At 41.7% G+C, this 11,900-nt stretch overlaps 1 protein-coding gene across 1 annotated transcript in view; it reads left to right on the top strand.

The window, feature by feature from the left end:
- The window catches only part of LOC306770173 (tropomyosin alpha-1 chain-like), a 30,609-nt gene extending 19,654 nt beyond the window's left edge, over window positions 1–10,955 (top strand). The window contains exons 5-10 of the mRNA XM_079258999.1: window positions 187–257; window positions 1,903–1,978; window positions 2,305–2,367; window positions 2,482–2,551; window positions 10,342–10,420; window positions 10,710–10,955. Of these exons, the coding sequence (XP_079115125.1) occupies window positions 187–257; window positions 1,903–1,978; window positions 2,305–2,367; window positions 2,482–2,551; window positions 10,342–10,420; window positions 10,710–10,713 (363 nt within the window). The 3' untranslated portion in view covers window positions 10,714–10,955. The remainder of the gene's footprint in view (window positions 1–186; window positions 258–1,902; window positions 1,979–2,304; window positions 2,368–2,481; window positions 2,552–10,341; window positions 10,421–10,709) is intronic.
- The last annotated feature ends 945 nt before the right edge of the window (window positions 10,956–11,900 follow it).

The following is an 11,900-nucleotide window of genomic DNA, read 5'->3' on the forward strand; positions in this document are numbered from 1 at the left end:
TTTTCTCCTTTAAACACATGCAAAGAGCATGTGAACGCTCCACCTTTGAAAGACACGCATCCCTCAGTGTGAGCTGTCAGTATTTTATTTCTTTTTTTCTCTTTTTGTCCATGCATTGAGTTTGGACATGTTTAAATACACAAACCTGACGTAGAACCGGGTCTAAATGTACTGCTTTCCCCCCAGGTAGCTCGGAAACTGGTGATTGTAGAAGGAGAGCTGGAGCGTACAGAGGAGAGGGCAGAACTGGCCGAGGCGTGAGTGTCCAAACCTAAATACTGACCAATACTTTGTCTGAAAACAAGGACAAGACCATCAAGTTTGGAATCATTCAAAGCTAGAAGGTCAAAGTGTCGCATCAACATCACATCTGCAGCCGGATATTCCAATATGAACTCATTCAGATACTGAATAAGTTTTTAATACGATAACCTGATATATTGCTTGTACTTTCTTTATATATGTTGTGTGAACATCTTAACCCCTTGATGCATTGTGTCCCCCGCAGTGGACACCTAGACACCTAGTGGACACCTAGACACCTAGTGGACAACTAGACACCTAGTGGACACCTAGACACCGCGGTGGACACCAAGACACAGTGGACACCTAGACACCTAGTGGACAACTAGACACCTAGTGGACACCTAGACACCGCGGTGGACACCAAGACACAGTGGACACCTAGACACCTAGTGGACAACTAGACACCTAGTGGACACCTAGACACCTAGTGGACACCTAGACACCTAGTGGACAACTAGACACCTAGTGGACACCTAGACACCTAGTGGACAACTAGACACCTAGTGGACACCTAGACACCTAGTGGACACCTAGACACCTAGTGGACAACTAGATACCTAGTGGACACCTAGACACCTAGTGGACAACTAGACACCTAGTGGACAACTAGACACCGCGGTGGACACCAAGACACAGTGGACACCTAGACACCTAGTGGACACCTAGACACCTACTGGACACCTAGACACCGCGGTGGACACCTAGACACCGCGGTGGACACCAAGACACAGTGGACACCTAGACACCTAGTGGACACCTAGACACAGTGGACACCTAGACACCTAGTGGACACCTAGTGGACACCTAGACACCTAGTGGACACCTAGACACAGTGGACACCTAGACACCTAGTGGACACCTGGTGGACACCTAGAAACCTAGTGGACACCTAGACACGATGGACACCTAGACACCTATTGGACACCTAGACACCTATTGGACACCTAGACACCTAGTGGACACCTAGACACCTAGTGGACACCTAGACACCGCGGTGGACACCTAGATACCTAGTGGACACCTAGACACCTAGTGGACACCTAGACACCTGTCCAAAGGCTGTTTTCTATGTAGGCATAAAGGATGATGGTATTTTTGCAAAGTTGCCACATCAGTGGAGATTAGAAGAGTCACCGACCCACTGCAACTCATTGAATAACAAATACAACAGAGAATAGAATAGAATAGAATAGAATAGAATAGAATAGAATAGAATAGATGTCAACTTTACTGATAAAGAGGACTAGAAAATTCCATTGGCCAATTTTAATAGAATATTTCTGTTGTACAAATATGACAATATATTATCTAATAAATATTTCTGTAGAATAGATTAAATAAATAATTTAATTAGAAAATAATTAGAAAAGCATTTCTGTACATGTCTGTAGAAGTAAAATATGCGCTGTTAATTGACTTTAATATGATGGTCTGAACGCTGCTACCAATGCTTAACCGCATTAATTAATAAATTCATTTGTTTCTTTGTTTATCAAACACTACCAACAGATATATTTGTCCCAATTCCTCCAGCCTGCACTGGTATCCTTACTGCCGCCTGTTTTTCCTCTTATTTCTATGGAATGAAACCTAAAGTAAATGTGCTGAACTGGAGGAGGAACTGAAGAACGTCACCAACAACCTGAAGTCTCTGGAGGCGCAGGCTGAAAAGGTAAGCCAGGACAGCCACACAGCAGACTGACGGACTAACGCTGCTATCAAACAAATACAAGACTGTTCTGAAGAAGATACAGTGGTGTCGAAAGTCTGTAACTTCCCCTGTTTGGCATCTTTGTGATCACAGCTGCAGCAACTTAATCGGATCAACGTCCTTTTCTGTCCAAACAACTTTGTACAGCGTCAGAACCTACATTTACAGGGAGATTCAAATAATCAGATATTCTCCATTTTTCACAGCATGGTTAATAATCTGATTGTTTATGTGCCAACGGTCATTCGACATGATGCAGAACTGAGTGTAACTGTGTTTCTTCACAGTACTCTCAAAAGGAGGACAAGTATGAAGAAGAAATAAAGATCCTGACTGACAAGCTGAAAGAGGTAAATATAAAGAAACAAAGAACATTTTATGATCCTGAATAGTTTTGCTAAGTCATTTATAAAGGTAATTCTTGCACTGTTCGACATCCCAACCGAAGTTTTGTTTCCTCTCAGGCTGAGACACGAGCTGAGTTTGCTGAAAGGTCTGTAGCCAAGCTGGAGAAGACTATAGACGATTTGGAAGGTATGCTACTTATTTCTACAAACTCTATGTCTATAGATCTTGAGGTTTCCATATCTTGAAAGAAGAATTGCCCGTTTGACATTTTAAAGTGAAATTTTCAGTTGTCACCTTGGTGATGTGGTTAGTGATGTGGTTATTCTGAAAGCACACACTGAAAAACTAGCTTGTAATAAAATTATGCAAATGATGTGCACTTTGACCACATACTTTAATTTAGTGAGAAAAAAATCGTTGCCTGAACTAAATGTAAATATACTAAATGAAAAAATAAATTAATCCCATACGGAAGTTTCTGTAGTAACTGTTTCCCGTCTACGGAGTTTGGGAAGTTTGGTTAGCAGCCTCAGGGGAGAAGCCCAGACTTCCACATCTCTGGCCACTTTTCCAGCTTATCCAAGGAGATCCCCGGCATTCCCAAACCAGGGACGTAGTCCTTCCTCTGTGTTCTGGATCCTCCCTGGGTTCTCCTCCCAGCAGGAGCACTTCTCCACGGAGGCAGATGCCTGAAACACCTCGTCTGGCTCCTCTGTGGAGGAGCAGCAGATCTACTCGCATGTCCTCATGCTGACCTGTCATTTGACCCTCATTCTAGACATCCAGAGGAAGAAAATGATTGCTTGAATCCATGATCTTGTTCTCGTTCTCTGACAGCGTGATGGAACATCTGCAGCTTGTCACTGCAGACATGGAAGGACCTGAAGAAGAAAGGGTGACTCTGTCCCTTCCTGTCTGTTCTGTCTGTGTTAAAGACCACTTCAGCTTCTGATCTAGAACTTCCCCCAGGTACTTATAGGACTACACAGTCTCTATTTCCCTCCCCATTCTGGCTGGCTAGGTGTTTTAGATCTCGTGAAATCCACCACCAGCTTCTTCATCTTGGTGGTGTTCAGGAGGAGACAGAACCTTTTACTCCATTTGGAGAAGACCTCCACCAGGTCCCTGTACTCCCCTTCCTGTCCAACCCTCGCCACAACATCTGTATCGTCTGAATATTCTGCATGTGGCAGGACTGAGTTTTATCTGAAAGCTGAGGTGGAAAGAAAATCAGTCCCATGTGGAGCCTCAGTGCTGCATACCAGTGTCTCAGAAACACATCAGCCCACCCCACTGAGGTCTGGATGTCAAAATAGTCCATAATCCAGGATGTCGGGGAGGGGGCAACACCCATACTCATAAGATTGTCTCTATGTGGAATTGTCTCTTGTGGTAAAAGCACTGGAGAAGTGAAAAACATCATCCTGACATAAGAACCAGGTCGTCCAGGTCGGCGTATACCCAGTGTCGCGTGTAAAGAACTCCCAGGTGGTCCTGGTCAGTAAACTGGAGGGGTCTAGATCCTCTGTGATTCGTGTGATGGACAAGGAGCCAAGCTCTTCACTGAGGGAGATTTCAAAGCCACTGGTCTGTAACCATTCAGCTCCACTGGTCACCCGATTTCTGGAATCGGCTTTCCGTAGCATCTTTTCTCCTGAAGGCTCGTATTGAAGAGTATCTAAAGAGGGACTGCTAGTTGCCCTTCACGGTCCCTCAGAAGCTTTGGACACACTCTACACAGACCAACAGCCTTTCCTGGCTGAAGTTTCCTGAGTTCAGCTCCAACCTCTTCTTTTATAGACATGTGGAGACAGTGAAGGGGGGAGGGGGCAAAGTTAGCGGTGGAAATGGCAACCAGGAAGAGAACAGCTACAGGAAATGTAAGGAGCAGCCACAGTCCTGGAAACTGCAGCCGCCGAGCTGAACCTGGAGGGAGCAGCTGCAGATCTAGACAGAGCAGCTGCAGACATGGAAGGAGCAGCTACAGAGATGGAGGCATACATCTGTTCCCATACAGCGTTTATTTGTGTCAGTCAAAATGTCTTCGTTGTAGGTCATGTTCTCCAAACTTGCCGTGCTGCAAACCACGTCACATCCAAACCCTAATTTAAATAGGGAGTCGGCAACACATTTGCACCTGCCGCCCATTTCTGTAATCATTAAATCACCTGCAAACCGTGAGATCAGCCCCACCTGCAAAATTCTAGATTGAACACAGAATGGGAACATAATGGATCTATTCCCATGTGACGGTTATACATGTGTAATACACTTCTATGTAAAAGAGCTGGGCCTTGCATTTTGAGTTTGCAGGGAGTTCTCGCACCTCCCTGCGACGGCCCTGCTTCTTACTGTTTACCTTAGCTTTTTCTTTGGCCCCAGCTTTGCCTCCTCATTTCAGTTGGAATTGAATGTTTCACACCGAGTCCTATCCCCAATGGTTTCTCCTTTGTACACTGCTCTAACAGAATTATATCACAAAAAATGCACAAAAACCAACATAAAGTAGTTCTAAATAAATAAAAAGGTTTATAAACCGCAAAAATGACAAAACTGACAAAAACAACAAAAAACACTGGAGCTACTCCAAATTCTTGACCCAGAATTTGTGTTGAACAAATGTTCACTGCACAGACAGCTACTTGCAGTCCAATCAGACCTCCTACCGGCTGAACGCCATCTCTGACAACTTCCTTCTTTATTTGATAAAAGATGCAAAGAAATATCTGCGTCTCCTTTCTTGTTGTCACACTCATATGCACATCATAGGGATGGCATCCATAACCAACCTGTACCTCATCAGCTGACGGGACTCCGACTTCTCCAAGAAGCTCCGACTTCTGAAAGATTTTTATGTTTTCACATTGGAGACGCTTGTAGTGGTAATAACATGCCCACACACAGAGAGGTGCCAGAGAGCACTACTCAGCTGTTTGCATTCTTTTTGGCACCACCAGATGGGAGCAATTCTTACATAATCAGGCTTCAATGTTCCCACTTCAACGTTGCCATTGTCTGTGGTGCGAGCCCATACCAGGGTGGATAAAATAGCAGGCAGGATGAGACAGGTCGCCTTGTGTCCATTTAGTGCAGCTTCGCTCAGATGAAACTTTATTTGCAAAATACAAAAATCTCCTTTTCTGCTCCCAAATAACACAGGTACAGATGTACACACTTCAGAAATGAAAACCAAAATGGTCCCTCAGACATTAAGCCAATGAAAATCCAAATGTAATTTAAAAGAATGAATTAGACATTTTCTGAGACCTTAATTGTCTGCATAAAACAATGGCAAATCTTAGTTGTTGCCATATCATACTAATGTGGATAAATAAGGTACAGAAGCACATAATACAGTGCAAATTGTATCACCGAGGTATGTTGTTTATTCACTGAAAAGCGTGTTGTTATCTCTTGTTCTAAAACTCAAAATACATTATTGACAACAGAAAAAATCTGTAAACGCAAGAAAATAACTAAAGAAATTAATATTTATAACATAATGAATAACATTATAAGAGCCAGTATGGGAGTTTAAGAATACACATGTGTAGAAACAAAGTAGATTACACATGGCAGAAACAAACGAGATTACACATGGCAGACACAAACGAGATTACACATGTGCAGAAACAAACGAGATTACACATGGCAGACACAAACGAGATTACACATGTGCAGAAACAAACGAGATTACACATGGCAGACACAAACGAGATTACACATGTGCAGAAACAAACGAGATTACACATGGCAGACACAAACGAGATTACACATGTGCAGAAACAAACGAGATTACACATGGCAGAAACAAACGAGATTACACATGTGCAGAAACAAACGAGATTACACATGGCAGACACAAACGAGATTACACATGGCAGAAACAAACGAGATTACACATGGCAGACACAAACGAGATTACACATGGCAGAAACAAACAAGATTACACATGTGCAGAAACAAACGAGATTACACATGGCCAGAAACAAACGAGATTACACATGGCAGAAACAAAGTAGATTACACATGGCAGACACAAACGAGATTACACATGGCAGAAACAAACGAGATTACACATGTGCAGAAACAAACGAGATTACACATGGCCAGAAACAAACGAGATTACACATGTGCAGAAACAAAGTAGATTACACATGGCCAGAAACAAACGAGATTACACATGTGCAGAAACAAACGAGATTACACATGGCAGACACAAACGAGATTACACATGGCAGAAACAAACAAGATTACACATGTGCAGAAACAAACGAGATTACACATGGCCAGAAACAAACGAGATTACACATGGCAGAAACAAAGTAGATTACACATGGCAGACACAAACGAGATTACACATGGCAGAAACAAACGAGATTACACATGTGCAGAAACAAACGAGATTACACATGGCCAGAAACAAACGAGATTACACATGTGCAGAAACAAAGTAGATTACACATGGCCAGAAACAAACGAGATTACACATGTGCAGAAACAAACGAGATTACACATGGCAGAAACAAACGAGATTACACATGTGCAGAAACAAACGAGATTACACATGGCAGAAACAAACGAGATTACACATGGCAGAAACAAACGAGATTACACATGGCAGAAACAAAGTAGATTACACATGGCCAGAAACAAACGAGATTACACATGTGCAGAAACAAACGAGATTACACATGGCAGAAACAAAGTAGATTACACATGGCAGAAACAAACGAGATTATACCTGCAAATGTCCCTACTGGGTCCCCTAGATGTGCTGTCAAAGTCCTAAATGTCACGTGTGTAAACACAGGGTTTACATGTGTGTTGTCAACACAGGGTTTACATGCATGTTGTCAACACAGGGTTTACATGCGTGCTGTCAACACAGGGTTTACATGCGTGTTGTGAACATAGGGTTTACATGCGTGTTGTAAACACAGGGTTTACATGTGTGTTGTCAACACAGGGTTTACATGCGTGTTGTCAACACAGGGTTTACATGCGTGTTGTAAAAACAGGGTTTACATGCATGTTGTCAACACAGGGTTTACATGCGTGTTGTAAACACAGGGTTTACATGCGTGTTGTCAACACAGGGTTTACATGCGTGTTGTAAACACAGGGTTTACATGCATGTTGTAAACACAGGGTTTACATGCATGTTGTAAACACAGGGTTTACATGCGTGTTGTAAACACAGGGTTTACATGCGTATTGTCAACACAGAGTCTAAATGCGTATTGTCAACAAAGAGTCTAAATGCGTGTTGTAAACATAGGGTTCACATACGTGTTGTCAACACATGGTTTACATGTGTGTTGTCAACACAGAGTTTACATGCGTGTTGTAAACATAGGGTTTACATGCGTGTTGTAAACACAGAGTTTACATACTTGTTGTCAACACAGTGTTTACATGCGTGTTGTCAACACAGGGTTTACATGCGTGTTGTAAACATAGGGTTTACATGCGTGTTGTAAACACAGGGTTTAAATGCGTGTTGTCAACACACTGTTTACATGCATGTTGTAAACACAGGGTTTACATGCGTGCTGTAAACACAGGGTTTACATGCATGTTGTAAACACAGGGTTTACATGTGTATTGTCAACACAGAGTCTAAATGCGTGTTGTAAACACAGTGTTTACATGTGTGCTGTAAACACAGGGTTTACATGCGTGTTGTGAACATAGGGTTTACATGCGTGTTGTAAACACAGGGTTTACATGTGTGTTGTCAACACAGAGTTTACATGCGTGTTGTAAACACAGGGTTTACATGAGTGTTGTCAACACAGGGTTTACATGCGTGCTGTAAACACAGGGTTTACATGCGTGTTGTAAACATAGGGTTTACCTGCGTGTTGTAAACACAGGGTTTACATACTTGTTGTCAACACAGAGTCTAAATGCGTGTTGTAAACATAGGGTTTACATACGTGTTGTCAACACAGGGTTTACATGTGTGTTGTCAACACAGAGTTTACATGCGTGTTGTAAACACAGGGTTTACATACTTGTTGTCAACACAGTGTTTACATGCGTGTTGTCAACACAGGGTTTACATGCGTGTTGTCAACACAGGGTTTACATGCATGTTGTAAACACAGGGTTTACATGCGTGCTGTAAACACAGGGTTTACATGCATGTTGTAAACACAGGGTTTACATGCGTATTGTCAACACAGAGTCTAAATGCGTGTTGTAAACACAGTGTTTACATGTGTGCTTTAAACACAGGGTTTACATGCGTGTTGTGAACATAGGGTTTACATGCGTGTTGTAAACACAGGGTTTACATGTGTGTTGTCAACACAGAGTTTACATGCGTGTTGTAAACACAGGGTTTACATGAGTGTTGTCAACACAGGGTTTACATGCATGTTGTAAACACAGGGTTTACATGCGTGTTGTAAACATAGGGTTTACATGCGTGTTGTAAACACAGGGTTTACATGCGTATTGTCAACACAGAGTCTAAATGCGTGTTGTAAACACAGTGTTTACATGCGTGCTGTAAACACAGGGTTTACATGCGTGTTGTAAACACAGGGTTTACATACTTGTTGTCAACACAGAGTGTAAATGCGTGTTGTAAACATAGGGTTTACATGCGTGTTGTAAACACAGGGTTTACATACTTGTCAACACAGAGTTTACATGTGTGTTGTATAACATAGGGTTTACATACGTGTTGTCAACACAGGGTTTACATGTGTGTTGTCAACACAGAGTTTACATGTGTGTTGTCAACACAGGGTTTACATACTTGTTGTCAACACAGTGTTTACATGCGTGTTGTCAACACAGGGTTTACATGCGTGTTGTAAACATAGGGTTTACATGCGTGTTGTAAACACAGGGTTTAAATGCGTGTTGTAAACATAGGGTTTACATGCGTGTTGTCAACACAGGGTTTAAATGTGTGTTGTCAACACAGTGTTTACATGCATGTTGTAAACACAGGGTTTACATGTGTGCTGTAAACACAGGGTTTACATGCGTGTTGTAAACACAGGGTTTACATGCGTGTTGTAAACACAGGGTTTACATGTGTGTTGTAAACACAGGGTTTTCATGCGTGTTGTAAACACAGGGTTTACATATGTGTTGTAAACACAGGGTTTACATGTGTGTTGTAAACACAGGGTTTACATGCGTGTTGTAAAGATAGGGTTTACATGTGTGTTGTAAACACAGGGTTTACATGTGTGTTGTAAACACAGGGTTTACATGCGTGTTGTAAACACAGGGTTTACATATGTGTTGTAAACACAGGGTTTACATGTGTGTTGTAAACACAGGGTTTACATGCGTGTTGTAAACACAGGGTTTACATGTGTGTTGTAAACACAGGGTTTACATGTGTGTTGTAAACACAGGGTTTTCATGCGTGTTGTAAACACAGGGTTTACATGCGTGTTGTAAACACAGGGTTTACATGTGTGTTGTAAACACAGGGTTTACATGCGTGTTGTAAACACAGGGTTTACATGTGTGTTGTAAACACAGGGTTTACATGCGTGTTGTAAACACAGGGTTTACATGTGTGTTGTAATGCTGCAAGATGTTCAGTAACAGTCAACATGTGGACTTTAATCCTTTAGGAAAAATGCAACAACATCACTGCCACATCATTCAGCACAAGATTTCTCAAAATTTCGAGACAGTGTGTATGTTTAACTGGATTTTTCAGCTGTATTGTTCAGATACAAGTGGTATCTGGCCTAAATTCAGCCTAAATTCCAACGATCTCCAATGAAAAACAAACAGAAAATGAGAGCACTTCATGATTTATTGGAAACGTCTAACTTCAGTTTATGTGTTTGAAATTATAAGCAAAAGAACAAATGTTTTTCAATATAAAGGATAATGAAATATAAATGTTTATATTCCTTTTTAGAATGTGTTTATCTCATTTGCTACTGTTGATCTCTTGTTTCACCATTTTTGATCTGTGTGTTTACATATAGATGAGCTTTATGCTCAAAAGCTCAAGTACAAGGCCATCAGTGAAGAACTGGACCACGCTTTAAATGACATGACATCGATGTAAGAAGCAGTACTCGTCATATTTAAGTTTACACTCATCTAGCCTGCCAAGTTTAATTTTCTTTGGTGTATATCAAAATAACTTTATTAGTCTGTAAGGTGGCTTTACCAATTTTTATTTATCAGCCTATGAAAATGTGTAAAGCTGAAACTATTAGAAAGGTAGATGAAACTTATTATAAAATATGACTTTCCATTTCATGTTTACCAAACTATATGATGCTAATGTTGGACTAGGTGTGAGATACTAGGATGCATGGCCTTTTTGTAATCTTTTCTCTATTTTCAGCTGATTGTCCTGAAGCTTCACCATGGCTAGCGATGGCTCCGTTCCTCCATCCTCCAGCTCTTCATGCCTCCCAGCAACACCTGATAGGATCCAGTCTCATCCAGACAAGAGAAAACCATTATCTGTGCTGATTATTGAACTCTTGGAACTTGTAAATTATTTATCCATCGATTCTTCAATTCTTCAAATCATTTTTAAATATTTTAAGGGCTGTGAGAAAAGAATAAAAAAGTTTTTATGAATTGCTGAACATCTGGGTTTTATGTTTCCAAATTTGAATTTATGAACATAAAATTTCCCAAAGATGAGAATTATTTAAATTACCATTAAATTTTATTTTGAGGTATTGGGATAACAAACTGTCAGAGGTGGTTGACAGTTACGTGAGAGATTAATATATTCTCTGTTTGAGGAGTTCAAACAGGTTTTTGGTGGATTAAAACAGTAACTGTGACATACATGGAGCAATGGGGAGGATATTCTTAAAAAATTCCAAACATAAAATATGTCAGGGCTGGGATTAATATTTGAACTGAGTTTTAAGGACGAATTTGAGATTGACACACACACACACACACACACACACACACACACACACACATACACACACACATACATCACGGGACAGTAGCTTTGGTTTCCGAGGGGAGGACTTTATATGAATAAACATGCAACAAAAAGGCAGAAGTCAGTTTGTCCACACATATTTATTTCAGGACTTTAAAGACTAAAAGTGTTTCTAGGACTGAGTTTATGAGTTGTAAACTAAAAACCCTCCAGTGGCGTCTTTCAGTGATGTGGCTCCCATTCCTCCTCCTGACGCAGGGACCAGAGGGAGGAGCATGTCTGGAGGAGGTGCTCATCTGTCTGGGATGGGGGGGCATTTAGCCTGGGGGGGGGACAGGCCGTGGACTCAACAGGCCTGAGACAGGTGGAAACTTTGCCTAGTCAGGGTTACTAAAACCACCACAGCAAATCTAAAAGGAAAGAACCTGCTAGAACCACGCAGAACCGAACCTGCTAGAACCACGCAGAACCGAACCTGCTAGAACCACGCAGAACCGAACCTGCTAGAACCACGCAGAACCGAACCTGCTAGAACCACGCAGAACCGAACCTGCTAGAACCACGCAGAACCGAACCTGCTAGAACCACGCAGAACCGAACCTGCTAGAACCACGCAGAACCGAA

Source organism: Telmatherina bonti (genome assembly GCF_933228915.1).
Source record: "Telmatherina bonti genome assembly, chromosome: 19".
Classification (NCBI taxonomy): Eukaryota; Metazoa; Chordata; class Actinopteri; order Atheriniformes; family Telmatherinidae; genus Telmatherina; species Telmatherina bonti.